Source organism: Sabethes cyaneus, chromosome 3 (assembly GCF_943734655.1).
Source record: "Sabethes cyaneus chromosome 3, idSabCyanKW18_F2, whole genome shotgun sequence".
Lineage (NCBI taxonomy): Eukaryota > Metazoa > Arthropoda > Insecta > Diptera > Culicidae > Sabethes > Sabethes cyaneus.
Window position 1 is genome coordinate 26,376,667 of NC_071355.1, and position 24,638 is coordinate 26,401,304.

Consider the following 24,638-nt stretch of genomic DNA (forward strand, 5'->3'; position numbering starts at 1 on the left):
TAGGAGGATCGATTCACCCACAGAAGGGGATGGCCGGTTCCAATCAAAAACCAACGTCTGCAGGCGGATCTTTGGAGTCGGAAGAATACGTTCGGAGCAAGTTGCTGCGTACACAGCCACCGGCCACCGGAACTGGGAAAGCAAGCAATGTGAAAGGGCGCACCGATGGAGAAAATTTAATATAAATTAAACTTACCGACAACATCCTTGAGGGTTGCCTTCTCGCCACAACTAACGAAATGTGGGTAGAAAGCAACCATGACCAGGCCACCATTGGCTGACTGCGTTGCGCCGGAACCGACGCAAGGGCATGGGGGTTTGAATGCAGATGTGGTTTTGGCCAGTCCCCCGGTTAGGTCCAGTTATCGAAGCAACGGACGAACGGGACCACACGTGCATACACACGCGTGATTACCATGCCGAAGAAGATGTTGCGTTGAGTCATGCCCAGCCGTCGGCCAGTCCAGCCCAGTTCGGTCCAGTCCAGTTAGTGTTGTGTGTACGATGATGTTGACCAACATGTTGACGGTGCATTGTGTTGTCAGCAAGGCGGAAAATGGGAAAAGAGAAAGTTTTGCATTAATTCTTACCGCATCGTACCATATTAGCCTATGTGTGTGGGTGTGTGTTTACTTATGTCTATACTCTTTTGTAGCTTGAGCCTGGACCTTCTTCTATCGCTATTAAAAACCACCGACCGATGCGGACATCGGAGGACTATATTAGTCGATGTACTGACAATGTGAGGAAACCGGCCGGCCGGCGGAAGGAAAGTCCTGCCATTATTAATTATTTTCTTGTTTTTCTTCCATCAACCTCTGCTCTCTTCTGGTTTTACTTTCGAAGGCAGATTGTGCAAGAAAATTTCCGGTACTCATGACGTACAAATGCTTTCATTCAATTGTGATAGGTCTCCTATTCTAGGAAAACTCCGTAAATTTTCTAATTAAAAGTTGTAAGTATTAAGGTTTACGTCACTGGTACACGTTACGCAATGTTAATTATTTAGAATTATTTTTAGAGCGATTTATTTTCTAGAAGTTTTCAGTGAAATAGATTTCTTGGAACATGAATTGAAATGTAAATAATAAATTAGGATGAAATTGAGGATGCTAGAGAAACTGACTGTTGAAGTAAGCCAAACTCGATGTGTATTCGCTTTGGTTGAGAATTTGCTTTGCAAGTGTATTCTATGTTTCATTGCCTGGCATTGAGGAGTTTTTTAAGCAAATTTATAATTTACTGTATTATAATAAATGCTCTGAAATTTGTTGGTTGAAGTCAAGTTTAAATTTTCTATATACCAGTGCTCTGTATATTATTTTTATCAGTTTCTTAGAATTGGTAGTTACACTGAGAGTCAAACCTGTAGTGGTTGGGTAACTATGAGGTCGTAATCGCAATAATTAGAAGCCGCAGGTTAATCTTACAAGATACCTATTCGTATGTAACAAAAGGTAAGGAATCGATTGGTAATAGTACCATCTTGCGCATACCTTGGGAAGATATCTATTTGGCCCTTTACTTATTCACCCGGGAGCCGGAGTGGCTCTTGCCATATCAAGAATTCCTCTCCATTGTACTCGCTCCTGGGCTACTCGTCGCCAATTCGTTGCGCGTCTCGTCACACGCAAGTCGGCTTCAACCTGGTCGAGCCATCTGGCACGTTGAGCCCCTCTATTCCTGGTGCCGGTGGGGTTCTTGAAGAGAACGGATTTCACTACACAGTCGTCCGGCATCCTTGCGATGTGGCCGGCCCACCGTAATCTCCAAACTTTCGCCAGGTATACGATGGGAATCTCTCCAAGCAGTGTCTGTAGCTCGTGATTCATACATCTCTGCCACTCTCCGCTTTCGGTTTGTACTCCGCCAAAAATAGTCCGCAACACCTTTCGTTCAAAAACGTATGCACGTATGTCTTCCGTAAACAATGTTACTGTCTCAAGTCCGTAGAGGACTACCGCCCAAGTAATAATCCAACAGCAAATTGGTCTTATTCATTCCCTATAGTAGTTTTATTGGAGCATTGCAAAGTCTATTAGGTTTTATGATGTTTCTTCTCAAGTGAATTTTACCTTATTTGACTAACATTTCTAAAGTATGACTAAAGGAAACTTGAAAAATCACCCATAAAACTAAATTATCAATAAGTGTAATTCACTTTATGAGCGGTTTTAAAGGATATTTCATTTTTGTTTAAAAACGACGCTCCCTAAAACTTAACAATAGTTTTGACAAAAACTTATGACATTCTTCTGAAAAATTCGTTTATCTTAATAATACTGCCATAAAACTTTGATTTTAATCATATATTCTTGAAAGAGAAATCATACTCTTGAATAATAACATTCTAGCGTAAACAACTAATCTGTCAAAATGGGTGTCTGAACCTGGAGAAAATTGAAGAATACAGATCTTTTAAACGAAAATTAAGCGAAAATCTATCTAATATTTTGAAAACTCTTTCATATGAACAATCAGCGAAGTCACAAAACAATAAAGATCTCAGGAGCTCAGGACTAACTGAGCTGGGGAAGGACAGTGCCGGTAATGATGTATTTGCCAGAGACGGTGCAGGTTTCCTCTAGAGAATTTTTTGTATTTTTTAAACTGAATATAGAGGTCATAAGTCAGATGTCTGCATGAAAAATGTTTGAAGGCATTGAAGCAGTTAAAGTATATTTGGTCGGCGTTAAGTCAGACCGAACCAAGTGACAAAACTTTGATTTCGAGAAAAACGCGTTCAAAATTTGCTGCTCTGAATGCTTTATAGCTATGAATCGTTCGAAATCTTCTCATAACTCTGGCTGTTTGCAACATTTATGTAGTCTGATTAGTGTAAAATGTAGCTTAGAAATTCCTTGATCGTTTGCTGTCATTAACTCATTTTTTTAAATTTTGCGACTTGGTCCAGTCTGATTTAACACCGACCATTTGTAAGAACGATTGTAAATTAAAAGCATGGATTTGTCGTGCAGTCCAAACAGTACAAACAACACTTTACGTCGATACTTCGGTGACGTTTTCTTTGTTTATAATAGAATGGTTATCTTGCAAAAAACTTGGTTCCCTCAAGTAGGGTATGTCGCTGCTTCGTCGTAATTGCCTATTCCCGTCCTATCCAACATAAATTATTAAAAATATCAGAGATTTTCATGACACACAATACAAAATTAGTTATTTCCGAATATTTTAGTTTATTGACGATCAATCAAAGTGAGCTGAGATCTATTTAAATGCTTTTTTTCATTAAAGAATTCCTAGCAGCCAAATTTCCTACGTTTTTCGTGCGACGAAGACTAATCGTTTCAATTTCCGTCATTCATAAAATGAAAACATCTTACGCAACGCATTGTTGTTATTCTCCAGCCGGGAAAACTTGCATGACCTGCTGAATAAAATCTTACAGAATAAATCTTGCAGAATAACATTTGTCATGCCGTCCTACACAAATACATGCGCGTTAGCTGCGTAAACATTATTGTGATTTTTAGTTCGGACGATGAAAATTTTTGATGGACGGATTTTAAAACGGTACGACGAATTTAAGTAATGAAGTCAGTTGCGTAATTTCAATCAAATGCTTTAATAATCGCTTTTTAGTGAATTCAAAGTGCACGGGTCGGAAGGTAACTGTGTTTGACTCAAATCAGCACAAGAATTTTTGTATTCATTAAATCTACCTAAGAAATGATGAAAATTAAAGTGGCTTTCCTTACTACGACGGGAATTAGAAATAAACCCTAATACAAACAACTCTTATTCAAGCGCAACTTGTCTTCTTCAAGAATACAATAAGTATTGATGAACTTATGGCGCACTTGGAAAATTTTTCATCGTCTTGTGCTAGAAATGTTAGTCTAATAAGCGCTTTCGGGTTGATTTAGGTAAAACCATTGAAAAAATGGCGAACAGGGCTATTTTGATTACTTTTGAAATTGTAGCCAATTGCATATGGGCGCTTATAAATATGGTATTATGCAATACCATTAGTGATCTTATCTTTTTAAATAAATGTTTAGACATATAAAAGGTTTTTTGCCACAATTAGTTAAAAATTTTGTAGCTATCAACTTCTTCATAAAATCATTGATTTTTTTTATTAATCAAATTTTTCAACAATCTGGCGCGTTAAAATTTTCTAACTTTCATGTCACAAAACATCGACAAACTGAGCGTGACATAAAAAATTTCTCATTTATGGTCAATAAACCGGCTGCTTTTATCACCATTTTTATTTTCAATTTTCATTTATACTTATTTCGAAATAGTACCCAGCTAGCACCAACTCGTATATCAATGTACGAAAACTATCGTAAATATCTCCTAACAAACTCGAAATTGTAACTAAAGCTGGATAAAGTGGGATCAAGTTGATTTTTTATCGTATATAATGATAATGACTGACATACATACGATTTTCAGCACAAAATCGTAGAGTAGTACGGAGCGACTCGCGCTTAATCGGATATTATCATATATAAATACTTATATAGTCGTAATGCTCAAAATTATTCGTAATCACGTATATCGCCTCCAAAATAGTACGGATATGCCAATTTTGCGCATGAAATACGATTTATTGAGCATGTATATCTGTACGTAATGCTGATTTTTACCTTTTTTATACATATGAAAATGCTAGCTGGGTACTATCTGTGAATGCTTATAGCTTATAGCTCTTGGTCAATTTAAAACATTTAAGGCTATGAAAAGTGTAAGATATGTTGCAAGTGTTCTTTGAAAAGACAACCATGAAATCATCAACACTTGTGGCGGTTTTCTTTTAGTTTCAAGCGACTCTTGGATATCACATCGATAAAAATTACAAGTTTTAAAAGAAGAAATTTTCTTGAGAACCTTCATTAGTGTGGGTCTCCCTCGCTTTATAAGGGTTTTATGGCTGTTTTATCACAGTTTTGTAGAATTACAAGTGCACAAGTGCTCTTCAAGTGCACCTTAAAATCGACATTGTTACTTGGGCGGTCTTATTAGCGTTTTGTACATCGTCAGCTTTGTGCGGCGGCGTATGCTCCTAGATCGAAACGTCTTGCGGAGGGAAAAATAGGCTCGAATTCCAGCTTGAATGCGTCGTTGGATCTCCTTACTCGTACTATTATCGGCGGTGACTAGAGATCCCAGATATACGAACTCATCAACCACTTCCAGTTCATCGCCGTCACTGTCCGTGGGAGGCAAACATTACTTTCTCGGGAGCCTTTTCCTACCATATATTTGGTTTTCGACGCATTATTTTGTAACCCTATCCTCCTAACCTCCGTTTTTAGTCTGGCGTAGATTGCCTCCGTCGTCCCACGGTTTCTAGTAATGATGTCGAGGTCGTCTGCAAAGGCTATGAGTTGGCTACTCTTGCTGAAGATCGTTCCTCTCGTTTCGCTGCCCGCTTGCCGGATCACACCTTCAATAGCGATATTGAATGACATACAGGACAGTCCATCCCCTTACCGTAACCCTCTGCGCGATTCGAAAGAACTTGAGAGTGTCCCCGGAACGCGCACGTAGCACATCACTCGTTCCAGAGTAGCATTGATCAGCCGCGTCAGTTTGTCCGGAAAACCGTACTAGTGCATTATCTGCCATAGCTGTTCGCATTCAACGGTATCGTATGCTGCTCTGAAATCCACGAAAATATGATGCATGGGCACGTTGTACTCTCGACATTTCTGGAGAATTTGTCGGAGAGAGAAAATTTGATCCGTAGTAGCACGGGCCCCCATAAAGCCCGCTTGATACTGCCCTTCGAATTCTCTTGCTATTGGGGATAGACGACGCAACTAAATCTGGGAGGGCACTTTGAAGGCGGCGTTGACCAGCGTAATGCCGCGGTAGTTACAGCAATTACAGCCGGTTGCCCTTTTTGTAGATGGGACAGACTACACCTTCCATCCACTCCTCCGGTAGTTTCTCTTCTTCCAAAATTTTTGAAATTAGCCAGCGAAGTGCCATGGCTAGCGATTCTTGGCCATTTTTGTAGAGTTCAGCCGGGAATCGGTCCTTTCCGGCGGCTCTATTATTCTTCAGCAGACCGATTTCTCGCCGGATCTCTTCGAGATCGGGAGTCGGTACGCTGTTGTCGTTTGTAGGTACTCCGAGGTTAACTTCCATTGCGTCTCCTGTTGCTATATCGCCGTTGAGGTGCTCTTCGAAGAACTGCTTCCACCTGTCGACGACCTCGCGCTCATTTGCGATTAGATCCCCTCCATCGTCCCTACACCTGTCAGGTTTTGGTGTGTGGGCCTTGCGTGTATGGTTCACCTTCTCGTAAAACTTCCGGGGATCATTAGCCCGGAATAGTTGTTCAAGCTCCTCACGATCTCTGTCCTCCTTCTGGCGCTTTTTCCTTCTCAGGATCGTGGTCGACTCATTCCTCGCTCGTCGATACTTGGCCAAATTCCCTTTCGTGGATATGCTCAGATAGTTTTCCCAAGCTCTTTTTTTCCTCTCTATCGCTTCTTGGCAATCCCCGTCAAACCAATCATTTCGTGCACTCGAGGTTTCCACACCTAGCACCACGGTTGCGGCCTCGTTGACGGCCGAGCGTATCGTACTCTATCTGTTTTCGAGAGTTGAGGCATCTAGATTCACAGAAGAAGGCAGGGCTTCATCCAGTACGTGCGTGTTGTTTTCGGCAATTGGCGAGTTGTTTAGCTGCCGAATGTTTAACCGAGGAGGACGGCTGTGACGCGAGATATAAACCATCGATAGTTTTGAGCGCATATGTACCGCTACTAGGTAATGGTCCGAGTCGACATCCGCACCCCGTAAAGTGCGTATTTGGGTGATGTTCGAGAAAAACCGGCCCTCGATAAGAATATGTTCGATATGGTTCGAGGTTCGTTGGTCAGGTGATTTTCAAGTGGCTTTGACGATATCTTTGCGGGGAAAGAAAGTGCTTCTGATCACCAACTCTCGGAAATTTACAAAGTGGATGCTTCGCTGGCCGTTATCGTTCGTGTAGGTGTGCAGGTTATGGGGCCCGATCACCGGTCTATACATTGCTTCCCGGCCGACCTGAGCGTTCAAAACCGCGTTGATGATCTTGATGTCCCGTGAGCAGCTGTCGTACATTGCCTCCAGTTGCACATAGAACGCAGTCACTGCTTTCAATAATAAATTGCGTCCCTGTTTCTCTGAGGTGGTACCCCCATTTAGACCTCCGAAAAATCCATCGTGGTCTAATGCGCGGTTAAGGTATCTGAAACGACAACGTTCTAAAATGCTAAAGAAATATTGTCTGCATAAAAACCAGTTCTCTAAACGCCAATTTGAGGAAGCGAGTCGAGTATACCGCTGCTACAATCGACTACTGTATAGACAACATCTCAATCTGACAGAAAGTAGCTTACGCAGGCACCCGAAACGGTTCTGGACGTTTGTAAACTCTAAGCGGAAGGATTATGGTCTACCTACGTGTATGAAGTTAGGTGATCTAACCGCCTCCACTGTCGATGGAAAGTGCGAACTTTTTGCTTCACATTTCGGGAATGTATTCAACTCTACCGCAGCCCTCCATGATCCAGATATAAGCAACGCTGTTCGCTATGCTCCCCCCGACGTTGTGGACGTGGATGTTTTCAGTATTCATTCCGAGATGGTAGTTGCGGCTCTCGCGAAGTTGAAGTCATCATATACTGCTGGGCCGGACGGCATCCCATCGTGTGTGCTGAAAAAGTATTCCGGTGCTCTAGTAGAACCTCTGCAAGCGATTTTCAATCTCTCACTGCAACGTCGAACATTTCCTACAATCTGGAAAAGCTCGTGTATGACGCCGGTATACAAAAAAGGAGACAAAACGGATATTGCCAACTATCGTGGGATAACTTCGCTGTCTGCCGGGTCGAAATGCTTAGAGACCATACTGAACAAAGTGATTTTTGAAGCATGCAAAAACTACATTACATCATCTCAGCACGGATTCTTTCGCAAGCGATCTGTGGAGTCGAACTTCTGTGAGTTTACTTCCTTCTGTATCAGCAAGATGGTTGCTGGTGTACAAATTGATGCAATATACACGGATATCAAGGCTGCTTTCGACACAGTGAACCACGAAATACTTTACGCCAAACTTCGACGTCTCGGCTTCTCAGATTGACTGTGTGATTGGCTGAAATCTTACTTAGCAAACCGACAGCTATATGTAAAGATAGGATCGGCTGAATCAACAATATTCAGTCCGCAGTGCGGGGTTCCTCAAGGAAGTAACTTAGGACCACTTCTATTCGCTCTTTTCTTTAATGATGTCTCTTCGATTATACCGAACAGTTGTGTGTTGATCTACGCGGATGATTTGAAAATTTATCTCGTCGTCCGCAAGCTAGATGATTGTTTCCGTCTACAGGATATGCTTGACAGCTTTACCAGGTGGTGCCGGCTCGTGATTAGTATAGCAAAATGCCGTGTGATTTCCTATCGACGTCTGAAGAATCCCATTCTGTTCAACTACTCCATCGACGGAGCTGTTTTGAATCGTGTCGATCAAATTAAGGATTTAGGCGTTCTGTTAGATTACCAACTGTCCTTCGAAGCGCACTACTCTGCTACTGTGGACAAGGCTAATTGCCAACTTGGTTTTATTTCGAAAGTTGCTGCTGATTTCACTGATCTACTGTGTCTACGCGCATTGTACTGTTCTTTAGTTCGATCTATACTCGAATTCGGGTCAATTGTATGGTCGCCATATGAAGAGATATGGATTTCCCGAATCGAATCTGTGCAGCGTAGGTTTGTTCGATACGCGCTACGTAACCTTCCATGGACGAATCCGCAAGACCTGCCTCCTTATAAAGACCGGTGTGCATTGATTGGCATCGAAACATTGGAAGATCGACGAAATGCCAACCAAGCTGTTTTTGGTGCAAAAATTTTACAAGGTGAAATTGATAGTCCCGCCCTGCTTAGTCAACTTCTTATCTACGCACCACAGCGCATTCTAAGGCCCAGACAGTGGCTACGACAACCTCCTAGAAATACTGTACCTATATGGCAATAATGACCCAATGTTGAGTGTGAGCGGATGATTCCAAGAGGCTTATCATTTATTTGATTTTAACGTGTCTACAAAGACCTTCCGTCAGCGAATTTACAGAAGCATGTGATATATTATGTTACTTTAGATCATTAAGTCCATATGCTGTCAGATGATTTTTTATAGAATAAACAAATAAACAAATAGAACGCTTCCATATCGTCGTTAGGTGCACCTTCGTGTAGACAAGTACGTTTATGATGACATAGTTGAAGAAACGGAATTTTATCCTCAACATGCACATCCTTTCGTTGATCGCTTTCCAGTCCATTACGCTATCCTGCATTTTTCCCATCACTGCGAAGCCTGTGCCCAGCTCGTTGGTCACTCCACACCACTCTGGTAAAATTGGTCTTTGCGACAGATCTCCTGCAGTACCACGATGCCAAACTTTCGGGGTTGTAACTGATCGAGCAGCACCCTGTTGCCACCAACGAAATTCAGCGATCTGCAGTTTCAGGTATCAAGTTTCCGTTCCAAATCCTTATTTCGTCACCTTTGTCCGTGCCGAATGTTCCGAGTAGAATTTCTTTGATTGTTTTTCTGCGTGTTGAATTTAGATAGGTGGACAAGGGCCACGCTATCAAGTCTCGTGATGGGGCTGCCATCGTATAGTGCCGAGACAACACTGTGCCTCCTTCCCTGTTGGTATATGACCTTAGTTTCCACCGGGGATGGATACCCGATCTCCGCTAAGGTTGCTCATATTCCGGTTGGCACTACGATGATGCAGGTATAGGAGGTGCCAAATAAGAGGCTATAGGGACCACTGTGGGTGTAAAAGGTATATGAAAAGCAAAAATCATGATTTTACTGGAACAACTTTTGTTTGCCTCGTGTTTAGTCCACTAACCGTTGAAATAAATATACAGTAGCATGTGCGGATCGCTGTAAAATTTATGGAAAAAGAAGGAAGCTTCAAAGAATCAGTGATGTATTAAATAGAAAATTCCATGTAATCCTATTAATTAACGTATATTGATTACTATTTGTGACACCATTCAGTGTGGTGAAACGATCGAAAATAATTTATAATTTCGAATTAATAAGAATCAAATTAAAAACAAAAACAAAAGTATTTTTTTTTTCACGGCTCTCTTTATGGGTTCAAAGAGCAGAGATCCGAAGAATGTATAGAAAATGCATTTAAAATTTGTTCAACTCTTTTGCTCGATAAATAAGAAGTGTTTTTCCAGATATTAGAGGCATAGGATGGTATTTTTGGCAAGCTTTCGATTATTCGGCACAATTTGCTTTTGTGCTTTCCACGAACCTGGAAAACAAATTTATCACCATGAAATGGGTGTGTAATTAAAGTAATTTTATTGGCGAAGAATAGGGCAATAGTTTTTTCTCCATAACAGTGGGTAGGTCCAAAATTGGTCCCACTTTATGATATTATTCAATAAAGATTTCAACTAGGTTAATTTCATAAAAAAAGAATAAATTAATCGTTGTTTCGAACTGTTTTATCTAAAATTATAATTTTTTTCTAAATATCTTCATGTGTTGTGCAGGTTTCTCTGTTGTATTATATAGATAATATATTATAGCAAAAGAAGAACACTCACCAGCCGCTTCAGCACGTGATCCGGCACGTTCCGCGAGCTGTTGCAGATGGCGTGGGCCGACGAATGCGAGAAGATGACGGGCGCCTTCGAGGTGGCCAACGCGTCCAGCATCGTTGGCACCGACACGTGGGACAGATCGACGATCATCCCGAGCCGGTTCATCTCGGTGACCACCAGCGTGCCGAAGTGCGACAGGCCCCCGATGTGGGGAACCCGGCCCGGTTCATCAACTTTGCAGCAGTCGGCCCACGGTGTGTTGCAGGTGTGCGTTAGCGTTAGATAGCGGGCTCCAAGCTGGTAGAACGTTCGCAGTACCCCCAGACTGGTACCGATCGAGTGGCCACCCTCGATACCGATCAGGCTGGCCAGCTTGCCGGAGCGATGGCTTTCCGCAATGCCTGTCAGATGGGGAAGAAAATTATTCACATTCCCGTTGAGAGTTTTTAAATAAACCAATGATTACTTACCGTCGGCTGTCGTCACCAGTGCCATATGCTGCGGGTACAGATTCACTAATCTGCGTATTAAGTCTATCTGTTCTAACGTTAATTGTACGGCATCTAGGTGCTGCGAGGAGCACGGTGCATATGCTGACCAGAACTGAAATGACAGAAGAAAAGCGCATCATCAGCCACTGTAACGTATACACTAGAGTACGATTTGAACAATCGGTTATACTAGAAATCACGGACGGGTCGTAAATTATGCGACAGCTCCAACCAGACCGGGTGCTGCTGCAGGCGCGTCTGCTACTCTGCCGCTGCGGTATAGAATAAAAGGGATGACGACGTGATTTACGCGCAAGACCCATTCCCGCAGGCCTAAACATTTATGGCTACTACAGAACAGCCAACTTACTGTGTTGCAATCCTTGGAGGCTAACCATGCAGAAGCCGGTACAGCGATAGTTGGCATCGCCACCTCCCAGCAGTGAATGTTGGTTAACGAAGATCATAAAACAAATAAAGTAGCAATAACAAAGTGGCTTTGCACTGCTGTCTGGTTTGCCGTCGTTCAGGATGGAAAAATTCTTTTCTCCTGAGTCCTGAGGCGGTTGATTGAATGAAAGATGAAAGTGTTGCATCACATAAGATATTTTCTAACGAAGCAAGTGGAAAAAACGAGAAACAAAATATTCAAAGCACATCATCTGACACAAATTAAAACATTCCCGGCGAAAATAATCTTTTTCATAATCCATTTCAGCGGGAAACTCCGCATTCCACAGAGTTTATCACAACAAAAGCTCTCTTACGGAGGGCTTAGACCGAAATGACAATGGCACGGAATTTAATAAAGGATGCTTCGTTGCGTTGCGGCGTGCGTCCAGCAGCGCAGTAGAACAAGGCATGTAGCTGCTTAACCGCCGCCGGGTAAGTAGATTGACATCGCCAGCATCTACCAGTACGAGCACAGTGCCACCGTCCGTCCGTCCGTCCGTCCGTGGCGATCCACTTCGCTAATGAAGATGAAACGCTACTCGGGAAATCCGCCGACTGAAGAAAAAGGCATTATACGTACTTACCAGCGAAGAGAGTCAGAGAGTGAAAGAGGGAGAAAAAATGAAAAACAATGGGCCCTCGAACATAAGGAAAGGTCTCGGACGGATCAGCACAATGGAAGCAACTGTTTGAAGCTCGAATACGAGTGAACGGAATTAGGCTTATTTTCTTCAAAGAACTGTAAGTTCGTTAGTGAAATGGTGTGCCGAAGTGCTTAATAGGCAATTTTTCGAGCGGACTGAGCTGTATTAGAGAAAACATTAATTATACCTTTTGATTGCATCAAGAACGCAGTTTGATTTGGGGTGGCAAGATTATAAGACTCATTAGTCTCATTAAGATTACTAATTCGCAATACTTGCTGTAAACGATTGAAGTATTTATAGTGTCATATATTTATAACGATACTAGAAAACAAAGATATTCCAACTTGATAAAAAAAATTTCTGGTTGTATTCAGTAATATAGTCCTCTATATAACCTCTTTACACTGAGGAAATTGGGGCAGAATATTTTTGGAAAGAGGGTAAATTTATGATGCGAAAATGCGATTAATTGGATGAACTGAAATTTTTTCGATTTATAAACCAAAAATATTGAATTAGGGCAGGTGCGACTTGAACCCACAATTCTCAACGTGACCGGAAGTCTAAGAGCGTAAATTGGTAAGCGGTGAGAGTGTGAGCGACGCCCTCCGCTCAGCCTGGCTCTGTTTACAGAAATTTACCCACTATGGAGATATCGAGTGAACACGCGAATTGAGACCTGTACTATACGGTATAGAATCTGCTTGTCGGTGGAATAGGACAAAACGATTCCCATAACGACGACTGCTAATCGCCGTAATAAACGCCCTAGAATTGCTTCACCAGGTGATACACCCAAACGACCAAGAATGCTTTCTAATTTGATTAGCGGAGCTAGAAACGTCGAAAATTTTCCTAAATTAGTGGATACAGTTCCCCAACCGGAGGAAAAATTTTGGCTGTATCTATCACGCATCGCTCCGCATGTGTCTGAGGATGAAATATCGGCTCTAGTTAAGGAATGCGTACCTGGTGCGCAACCAGATGTTCGAAAGCTGATTAAAAAAGATGCTGATATAAAAACGCTTGCTTTCGTGTCCTTTAAAGTTGGCTTTGATCTTGAGCTTAAAGAAGTTGCGCTTGATGCTAACATCTGGCCGAAGGGGATTTATTTTCGGCAATTTGAAGAGAGAAATAGCTCTAAGGATTTTTGGGGGCCGAAAGCATCAAAATTTCAACGTACGGTACAGTCGGTTCCCTCGCAGCCTTCAACGAATCCTCATCTGACACCTTTAAATTAGTTTCCACCATTGGATCTGGCCCGGGACGCACCGAAACAAGCATTTTGGAAGCCCCTAATCCACTCATCACAGTCGCGCCACTGCAGCCAGCGCTCATCAGTCGTCCCGGTCCTGTGTTTGAGAATGGAGAAGGGGTCTTCCAGCTTGCTAGTGTAGGCAAGTATTCTTCTATCAATATTAATTCGGCACCTGATATCCCCGTACCTTCTAGACATTTACTTGCTAATCACCATCAACTCGACAACGATGTTCCTGGACTGCGGTTTTTGTATCAAAATGTCCGTGGACTGCGGACAAAAATCGATGATTTCTTCTTGGCGGCTTCTGAATATGACTACGATGTCATTGTATTGACGGAAACGTGGTTGGATGCTCAGATTAATTCTGTGCAACTCTTTGGTAACTATTTTAATGTATACCGTTGTGATCGCAATAGCACTAACAGCGCTAAGGCACGTGGAGGAGGAGTTTTGATTGCTGTTTCAACGCGTTTGATTAGTTATGTTGACCCGACACCAGTTTGCGACAGAATCGAACAGCTGTGGGCGATGATCAAGACACCAATTCGCAAAATCAGTGTTGGCGTAATATATTTGCCACCTGATCGCCGAGCTGATGCCAACGCTGTAGATAGTCATATTAACTCCATCGGCTCTATTATGTCTCGTCTGCAGCCGAATGATCTCTCAATGCTGTTTGGAGACTACAATCAGTCTGGATTACGGTGGATTCGCTTAAACAACAATTCCCCTTCCATTGACTACCTCCATTCAAACATTTCTACTGCCAGTTTCGATTTGTTGGATGGGTTCAACTTACATAGTCTTTCTCAAATTAATTACGTGACTAATAGTAACGATCGTCTTCTTGACTTAATACTGACTAACAATGAAAGTATGTGCGAGTTGTTCGAAGCTGCTGAGCCACTAGTCCCGCTCGACCCTAACCATCCAGCGCTGGCCATAACGGTTCACCAAAGCTTACCCGTCCAGTTCGAAAATACTCCAGTGGAACCGAGTTTGGACTTTCGCAGAGCCGACTATGATGCTTTGAGTAATGCTATATCACAAATCGATTGGCGGTTTTTAGAACTTAACCCGCCACTTGATCATGCTATCGAATATTTCAATGATGCTGTTAACAATGTACTGGCTCATTATGTCCCTCCCTGCAGACCGTTGCGTAAACCACCGTGGTCAAACTCTCGCTTACTACAACTCAAGCGTCAGCGATCCCTGGCGCTACGTAAATACTGCAGACTGCGTGATGCTTTATTGAAGCAGAATTTTAATCGTATCAGCAATCAGTATCGCAAATATAAACGCTACTTGTACAAACGATATACGCATCGAATGCAGCGTAATATTAGATTGAATCCAAAGATCTTTTGGTCATTCGTTAACAGTAAGAGGAAGGAGGAAGGATTGCCTAAAGACATGTTCTTAGGTGATTGTCATGGTAGCACGATGTTGGAAAAATGTACATTGTTCGCTGAACACTTTCAGCATAATTTTCGTAGCTCAGTTGCTACAATTGCGCAAACCAATACGGCAATGAGTAGCACTCCTAGCGAAGTGTTGGATTTTAATCTACCTGCAATAACTGATCGTCACATCGAAGCTGCAATCAATAAAGTTAAATGTTCGTTTGCAGCTGGTCCTGATGGAATTCCTTCATGTGTTTTGAAAAGGTGCGCAGCTAGCTTTATACGTCCGTTGCGGCTGCTATGTAACTTGTCGCTTCAACAGTGCTTATTTCCTACGACATGGAAGATTTCTGTTATGTTTCCTGTATATAAAAAAGGTGACAGACGTAATGTAATTAACTACAGAGGTATAACATCCCTTTGCGCTTGCTCAAAGGTGTTCGAAATCATTATACACGACGTTCTTTTCGCAAGCTGTAAACAATACGTATCAACAGATCAACATGGATTTTTCACAAAACGCTCTACCGCAACGAACCTCGTGCAATTCACAGCAACTTGCTTACAAAACATGAGCATAGGTGCACAGATAGATGCTGTTTATACCGACTTGAAAGCTGCATTCGATCGGGTTGACCATAATATACTACTCGCCAAATTGGAAAAAATTGGAGTTAATTCTGCACTTGTACGATGGTTTCGATCCTATCTATTGAATCGAATGCTCTGCGTGAGGATAGGAAACCAACAGTCTTCGTATTTCACGAATCTCTCCGGCATACCACAAGGCAGTAACCTCGGGCCGTTGCTCTTTATGCTATTTATTAACGACTTAACAGCTTTACTTCCGGATGATTGCCGCATGTTGTTTGCAGATGATATCAAATTATACAAGGTTGTCAGAAATACTGCTGACTGTTTGGAACTCCAACGTTTGATTGACATTTTTCTGCAGTGGTGTTCCAGCAATCTTCTAACCGTCTGTATTGAGAAGTGTTGTGCAATTTCATTTCATCGTAAATCCAGCCCGATCACTTTTAACTATACAATGTGTGGTCAGAGCATAGCTAGAGTAAACCTGGTTCGTGACTTGGGTGTTACATTGGATACTCCGCTTACATTTGGCCCACACTACAACGAAATAATTGCCAAGGCTAATAGGCAGCTTGGATTCATGTTCAAGGTGGCAGATGAATTTCGCGATCCTATGTGCCTACGATCGCTTTACTGTTGCCTGGTGCGATCTCTTCTTGAGACCAACTCGGTTGTTTGGTGTCCATTCAACGCGAACTGGATAGCAAGAATAGAAGCCGTGCAGCGGAAGTTCGTGCGATATGCTCTACGTTTCCTGCCATGGCGTAACCGATTCCAGCTTCCTGCATACACCGAGCGCTGTCAGCTCCTCGGAATTCAGACTTTGGAGCGCAGACGGTTCGAAGCGCAAGCTGTGTTTGTGGCAAAAGTTTTGCGTGGTGAAATCGACGCTCCAAGTATTTTGCATCAACTGAATTTGTACGCTCCGGAAAGGCATTTGAGGCCCAGGAATCTTCTGTTTCTACCTCATCGAAGTGTTTCGTATGGGCAACATGATCCCATTCGATATATGTCGGCAAGCTTCAACGCGGTGGTAGATTTGTTCGACTTCAACATCACCACATCGTCATTTAAAGAACGGCTTCGTAGATGACTGTATTCTCGTGTGTTTTTATATTGCCTGTATTCATTGTACCGTTAGTTATGTTAATTTAGTTTTATCATTCAGACAAACACTATGTCAGATGATTTTTATACACCAAATAAACAAATAAACAAATAAGAAGAGATCGCTTAGGGACATGGAGTAGGTGGGGAATTTCGCCTTTCTTGTCGGGCTAGGTTGAGAATTGATCTTTCTAGATGAATAACCGGCATATTTTTATGACCGTCAACCCTTAAGGTTGACAGATAAGCTAATTGCCTTCTTTTTATCCTTCCGGTTCGGCATTTGTCACGGTAGCGGTGAGCGTCCCTACTTGCGAGTTTTAAGATATCTGGCGAAAAAGTGTACCTTTATAGCGTTTTATGCCGATAGAAGTGAGCAATTAATAGTAACAGCGTGTATGCGCAGTTTCATTGGAATTGAACGTGACATTTTACTTAAAATGGAATTTTAAATTAAATTTGAATTAAATTAGAGGTCCAATTAGCTTCGAGGTGCGATGTTGGTCAACCCAGTCGTTGTATGTTCGAATTTAGCCTGGCGGTGCCGCTGGAGTCTTGTAGGATCGTTGCACTAGTCCTGTGATTTTCCTATTCTAATTGTCCTACCCTCTCCGTGCTAAATTTTAACCCTCTCCGTCCCAAGATTGCGTGGTTAAATGTTTTTGGTCATCTGAAAGAGTTATTAGCAAGCAATTCGTAAAGTAAAACTATACAGCTTATATAATAACATTCATACTATGTTCTGAGATAGAAACATCCATATTTAAATGGCTTAAACATTTTATTATCTAAGATTTTAGTATCGAAAGTCATGGAGCACATGTGCTGCCATGTGACAGAGAGGGGACCGTTATACCCAAGACTTTTTTCAGAGCTGGATTTGGCCTTCATCTTAGACATGGAAGTAGATTTGAAATCGGACTTAAAATGGAACGTAAACTGAATTTGCAAATGAACCTGACTTCAAACCTATCTAGACTCACTTTACTTTAAATTGGATTAGAAATTTTACTTGAAATTGAACGTGAAATATGATCAAAAATTGAACTTGAAATTGAACTTAGCCGTCGTCGTCAGCAGCATATAGCCGGGGGTGCTCGTGCTGTTTCAAGTACTCGCCTCCATTCAACTCGTTCTTGTGCCAATCGTCGCCATTTTCCCTGTCGTCTTTGAAGTTGCAAATCGCATTCGACCTGGTCGAGTCGGCTTACACGTTGAGCCTCCCTGTTCTTGATGCCGTTGAGGTTGTTGAAGAGAGCTGTTTTCGTCGCCCTCTCGTCCGGAATCCTTACGACGTGCCCGGTCCACTGTAGCCTACCGACTTTCGCCAGGTGTACGATGGGAAACCCTCCAAGTAGTGCATGTAGCTCGTAATTTATACGCGTCCACCGAACTCCACTTTAAGTTTGTACTCTACCAAACATCTTCCGCAGTATCTTCCGCTCGGGCGCGTATATTCATGAGCGTTGTCAGTACATTGTCAGCTTCACACGGTGATCTATGCTTCTTAATTGTTTACGTAGGGTCAATTAGCCCTGATTTCCCACTTGAATGCACCGTTGGATCTACTTACTAGTGTCCGTGGTCACCAGCGATTTAAAATACACGAACCACTACCACTTCTAGACCGACTGTATCGTATGCTGCTTTGGAATCAATAAAGATATGATGCGTGGGCAAAGGATTACAGCTTTCCGGCTCAACTCCATCAATGGGTATGAGCAGTTCGTAAACGATCATCAAGACTCTTGCAGTGGCCTTTTAACCCAATGCCCTTCTGGCACAAAAAAAACACGTTGTTCTCCCGAATCTTCTGCAAGGTCTGTTGGATGGTAAAAATTTAGGCCGTAGTTGAGCGAGTCCCCATTAAATCAGTTTCTTAACTCCTTTGTTAGCTTTTGCTCCTCCCAAATCTCCCAATAAAAATTAGCATTGAGCGAGAAATTAATCTTGGGATTGAAGTAAAGTTTCTACCGCTCCGACCGAGTAGATAATTGTTAATCTTCTCTACGGCAGAAACAAGAGCAGTCACACAAACACAAACAATAGTGTCGTTGAGTAAGTGTGTGGAACGGTAAAAATGGAAAAGCGCAACAAAAACTAAATATTACACTACCTAATAGAAGGGTAATACAAGGGACAGTCAGTCCACAATCATTGGTCGCACACAATTGTGGGTCATTTTAGCCTTAACTGCCAATTCCCGTTTGAATATCAATTAATGATTGTTCAAATTGTTAATGTTAATGCTTTTTTCGGATGCTGGAATGCCCTTCCCTTGAGGTGATCCCAGAATTTTTGCCGTAACTTTTCAACGAGATCAGATATCAAAAAATCCTTTTGGCGTGACATTTCTGGAGATATAAGCCTCTCGAAAATGCAAAAAAAAAAAATTAAATTCGATTTTTTTAGATTAGGGCCCCCCCTTAAGCGATAATCTGTACAATATTTATGAATTACGTTGAACCTATCTTGACACCGAACCCTATCTATTTGAAGAAACCTGAAAAATTGCGATGAGCAAACAGCACCACCGAAGAAACTATTCGGTAGATTGCTATAGGGTAAGACTGTCCAGAACGCATCGGGAGGGTAGAATGGCCTTGCTATTAATTGTTTAAAAATGCGGAAACTATTTGGTAAAATTATGAATGCGCATTTTATTTTGGTGTAAAACAAGCTAATTCATAATTGTGTAGAATGTAAAAGCATCAAACATAGCCACATCCAATAAAATCAAGCGATTATCCGTGATCTCATTCCACATGTAAGAAATCACAGTTTTCTCTTAAGCTTTTACCACTAGTCGGTATGCAAATTTCATAATAAATACAGTCTATCTAATTGATATACTGTCATACTCGATGATTCATCACAAGCACGGCATTAACTAGGCATGTTTTAACATATATTGCAAAAAACTTCAAAATACAAAACAGGGGTAGAATGCATCACAGCGGGATCGAACAGTTATAAAATATTCTTAATTTGCTGTACGTCAAACGGGGTAACTTGCAACAGCGGGGTAACATGCAACAACGCTATATCGATCCAATTTATTGTACTTTTTGATCTGTTACTTCCATTTTTAATCTATATCAGTCACTGATTCTTGTTGTTAACAGATTTAAGAAGCCTTGGATACTGTTAAGTTGATTTTTTGCTGTTTGGGTGATTTGTAAAAAATCGCACAAGATGATGTCAAATTCATCGTCAATTTTTCGTCTGTAAAACGTTTGTGTCGCCCACAAGCACTTCAAATAAAAGAAGCTTAACGTACATTTTTTATAGTAAAATGAATAATAAGGAAACGAAATAATTGATTTATTGATATATATATATATATATATATATATATACATATATTGAAATAATTGTTTATCCTGCTTGTTACCACATTATTCGTAAAACAATGGGTAACTTGCAACAGCTGGCAGATATAAAAAGCTGTGTTCCGTTAACTTCACGAGGCAAGTTATCATTTAATTTTGCATCAAGCAATACTAAAGCACAACTGAAGAATGTAAGATACTTTCGGTAAGTCGGAAATATGCCAGTTTTTCTCTGGATATACCGAAAATGGCCATAGAAGAGGCTAAAAAGAAAATATCCTCACTGAGAGAAATGGACCAGCAATATGACAGTGTCTAATTACGGTAACTCGTAACGTAATGAACATTCATACATTACGTAACCAAGATATCGATAATTTAATCCCCCCACTCCACTTCATGACGCGATTTTGCATAATGGATATACGACGTGTAATGAGTTATTACACAACTCCCGCTCCCCTAAATGCATTACGTAATATGTGAATGATCCTTAAACAAGGCAGTTCTATCGGATCCAGACAAGGAATATCAACTGCATGAATAATATAAAAAGTTTAATTCGTGATTTTCCGTTACGGGGCTCATAAATTTTTTTCACAACGTGACATAGGACGTTTATGCGTATATTCATAGCGAAAGCATTAAAAATCGCATGTCGGATTATCATTTGCATATTCAAGTCACAAGAAACTCATACAGATCCTTAAATTCGTTCAATTTCCAAAAAATATTGCTTGTTGCAAGTTACCCCGTTTAAGGGGTTACTAGTAATAAATTAGTTAAAAAATTCTACAACAGCCAATATTGATCGCATATTTTTTCTCAATATGTGAAATTGTTCTATGCTAGACCTAATAACTTTGTATTAATTAAATATCCTCAAATGTATTACAGACAAGTTTTTACTTGCACTAATAGTTGAGAACTGTTGCAAGTTACCCCGTTTGACGATACATCTTTTGTTTCGGATTATTTATTAAAAATGTAGCAATATTATGTATTGTACAGGACTTAGAATTTGCCTAAAACCTAATTGTACATTGTTTAACTTACAATATTTCATCACACATCAGTTGGAGAAAAGTAGATGATTAAATTTTATTGCCAATTATGTTGAGATATGAACCCATTGTATCCCAGCAAACAAGCGTATGTAACAAACGCTATAACGAACGCTTCCACCATTTCGGCAGCCTAGTTTTACGAGTTTATACAACACGTGATTGAATGTAAATTTTTTGGTTGCGTTTAACGCCTAACTGGGCAAACTTGGTGCGTTTTGTCCACGGACTTTGGCGTTCTGCCTCACATAATGATTTTGACTCTTGCCAAAAATCGTCAAAAATAACAAAAAATACTGGTTTTTGTTAAGAAATTACCAGGAGTAAGTGTAAAAAAGATGCCAAAGTCTTCTAGAAGTTGAAAAACGTGGAACAAACACGCCGTTGCTCTGCAAAATGATGTTTTGCTTAAGCGGTGCATTCTGCACTATATATATCTTGATTCTCCTGTATGCACGATAAACAGCTACGATAACTTGTCTATGTCCTAACTTCCATGCAACAGTGACAAACTTACATCAAACATTGTCGCTACATTTTGAAGTAGGGACAACATCTTTGTCTCTTGTGCGTTCGTGATTTTTTATTCCCTGTCATAACACATTAAAGTCTATGATTGTTACATTTGTTTCAGTATTGTTATATAGCGACCAAGTTTTTATTTGGAAGAGCGCTGCAAAAGAATAGGAATGTAGGCTGAATTTAGCATGCTAATGCTGAAAATACCATCCGGTAAGCGCGTAATAAAATTATAAATGAAGTCACATAGAGTACCATACCATCGATGTGTGCTATGTATTGTATATATATGTAACTAGCTGACCCGACAAACTTCGTATTGCCACAAATTAAACTGTGTTGAACATAAATCGCGAATCTCGGATGACCTTTGTCACAATCTTGAGTTTTGCAAGTTTCTGGGGAGTTCATGGGTTAAAACATATACAAATTTTCCTCACAGTAAAGTAGAAAACAACTTCCCCCATTGCTTAGCCTGATAAAATAAAGCGGATAGCATTTAAATATTCGCCATCATTACAAACCATTTCGCCGAATACCATTTTGCAGAACACCAATTCTCGGTTGATCATAACGCGGAATATAAAGTTTCGCAGAATACCATTTCGCGAAAAATCTTACGCAGGATGTAGCATTTCACGGAAAATCTTTTCGTAGAAAGTACCATTTCGCAGGGGTGACCCAACTGAAGGAAAGTAATAGCGGTCAGAAGATCTAGGAAAATAAATAAACATAGATAGTGGTGATCTCTACGGGGGGCTGCCCCCCGCAGTGGCCGGCGCTTCCGACGGCAGGTCGCCGGCAACACTCGCGGCCTGTGGCCGTCTCGCGCTGAATTATCTAATGTTACTATTGATAGTTTTTGGAGGTCTTGTTATTGATTAATGTTTTATAAAAGAGTCTAAAATTTCTCGAGTTCGATTGGGTACGCAAAAATATCTATTTTATTTGTATGAGGGTCCTTATCTCCCTACCACAGGGGTGAGGGGTCTCAAACCATCATTAAAAAAAATTCCTGCCTCCAAAACCCCCCACATGCCAAATTTTGTTCCATTTGCTTGATTAGTTCTCGAGTTATGAGGAAATTTGTATTTCATTTGTATAGGAGCCCCCCCTCCTAAAGTGGGGAAGGCTTTCTAATCATCATAAGAACCTTCCATATGCAAATTTTCACGCCGATCGGTTCAGTAGTTTTCGATTCTATAAGGACATTCGGGCAGACAGACAGAAATCCATTTTTATAGGTATAGATAATCTATTTTTACCGAATAGACAGGGATGGTTCAATACTTTGGCTCAATTTTGATTCATTTGACAGTACCGTCACTCCTGAATAAAATTAGACAAACATATATATGGGACATTTGTAAAACGAGTTATTATCTACAATTTTGCTGAATTAAGTTTTGCTATATGTTTTGTAGTTACGGAGCTACAATGATAGTACCTCACTAGTAACTAAGTAAACGTTCATATAATATTAATATCTTCAGATATTATTCAAACACCGAGAAGTGAGCAACAATTGGCAAACTACTTATAGTTATATATTAGTTTGCCCTTCGCCGTTGCTCGGGTATTAACTTGTTTTTATTTTATGGCGAGAAGCATAAAATATGTCATGTGACGAGGGTTCATTTGGGTTAAAAACGATGTAAATGTAAAATTAATAAAGAATATGCTGTTGTTACTGTTGAGGATAATGACCACACGTACGTGTATTAGTTACAAATATTTACATAAGAAGGGTCTTCGCATGACCAAAAAATGAATTATCGTATAGTGGTATTCCCATACAGACCGAAACAGTGCGAAGCGTACAATAAGTCGCCATAAATTGGAATTTGGAATAATATTTTCAATAAGAGCAAAAATCGCCCGAAATAAAATAACCAAACACAATTCTCTTTCCAACTTTGGAGCGTGTCCTTGACTCTGAATTATGTCGCAATTATGCAAGAGGTGAATATGCGACCGCACAGGGGAAAAACCCGCTATTCGTACGGGAAACGGGACACAAAACCCCGGCGGAATGTGATCGTCCCCATTGATTGCGCTCGTTAAATCCCTAATCATCCAGACGTTCCAGTATGGCTATGAACATTCCTGGGAAGACATTTTTCAGAAAAGAAAAAAAAAATGAAAGAAATTTTAGCTGCAACCAACACGGCTATGTAGTGGGAAAAATCTTCTGCTCGTTTTATGCGATGCAGCGCACGTGTATGACCATCCGGTTTTTTGCGGGAATGATTTCATTTTTCACATCCTCCTCTCTTTTTACGGCGAGTCAAAAATATGCGAAACACTTCTATCCTTGCCATAGTTAGGTTGTTACGATGGAATTAAATCAACCTACATTATTGTTATAACTCAAAAGTCGTAATATAATGCTTCGCGTGGGTCGTCAATCTGGCGCATCAAATTTTCGCAAGTTTTCCTTAAGTGACTCTGAGGAAGAAAACTCAAGTCCGCCTGCACAAAGAAGTCCACAAAATGTTCTGCTTGTTTCATTGAAGTCGACTTCCGGGAAGCTACTCGTGCGGTACCATTTCTTGCTTCTTTTTTTTTTTTTTTTGATTTTCACAAAGTACAAATATGAAAGCGTTCCCGCCCACGCCACGCCATCGTCAGTCCGCGCATCCGGCATTTCCGGCACCATCAGCAGCTGTAAAATGCCGACCAGATGGGAATCCACTAAAAGTGGAAAAAAAGTGAAAATGAATGTCTAGCTTACGAGCTCACAAAATCACGTCGAGTTTTCACACTGCAAAAAGCAATGCTGGTGACTGACGGTGCTGCGATGCCGGGCGGTGGACAGAGGGGGTCCCTCAGCAGCTTCGTTACCATCAGTCGGTGCTAAATCACATCTCTTTATTTGTCTTCGCGACATTCGAAGGCGAACCACCCCTCCGGGGCTACACGGCAACGGCAGCTGGCGGAGATGATGAAGTTACAGATGGTGAGAAGTAGCACCGAAATGGTAGGTAGCAGTGCCAGCGACGACAGCAGGAAGGGTGAGTTTTTCATTATGATTTCGGCTCTGTCGCAGGGGTAGTACGCACGACCCGCACCCACTCCTCCGAGTTCGAGTTCGAGTGCCAGTTACGAACGTTACAAACGACGGTAGGGCGATGAATCGTTCGAGCAAGT

At 41.2% G+C, this 24,638-nt stretch overlaps 1 protein-coding gene across 1 annotated transcript in view; it reads right to left on the reverse strand.

The window, feature by feature from the left end:
* LOC128742832 (dipeptidase 1) overlaps positions 1-24,638 on the reverse strand; it is a 39,946-nt gene that overhangs the window by 14,343 nt on the left and 965 nt on the right. The window contains exons 3-5 of the mRNA XM_053839310.1: positions 11,085-11,217; positions 10,618-11,015; positions 197-281 (exon numbers count right to left, since the gene is read on the reverse strand). Coding sequence (XP_053695285.1) covers positions 197-281; positions 10,618-11,015; positions 11,085-11,217 — 616 coding nt within the window. The remainder of the gene's footprint in view (positions 1-196; positions 282-10,617; positions 11,016-11,084; positions 11,218-24,638) is intronic.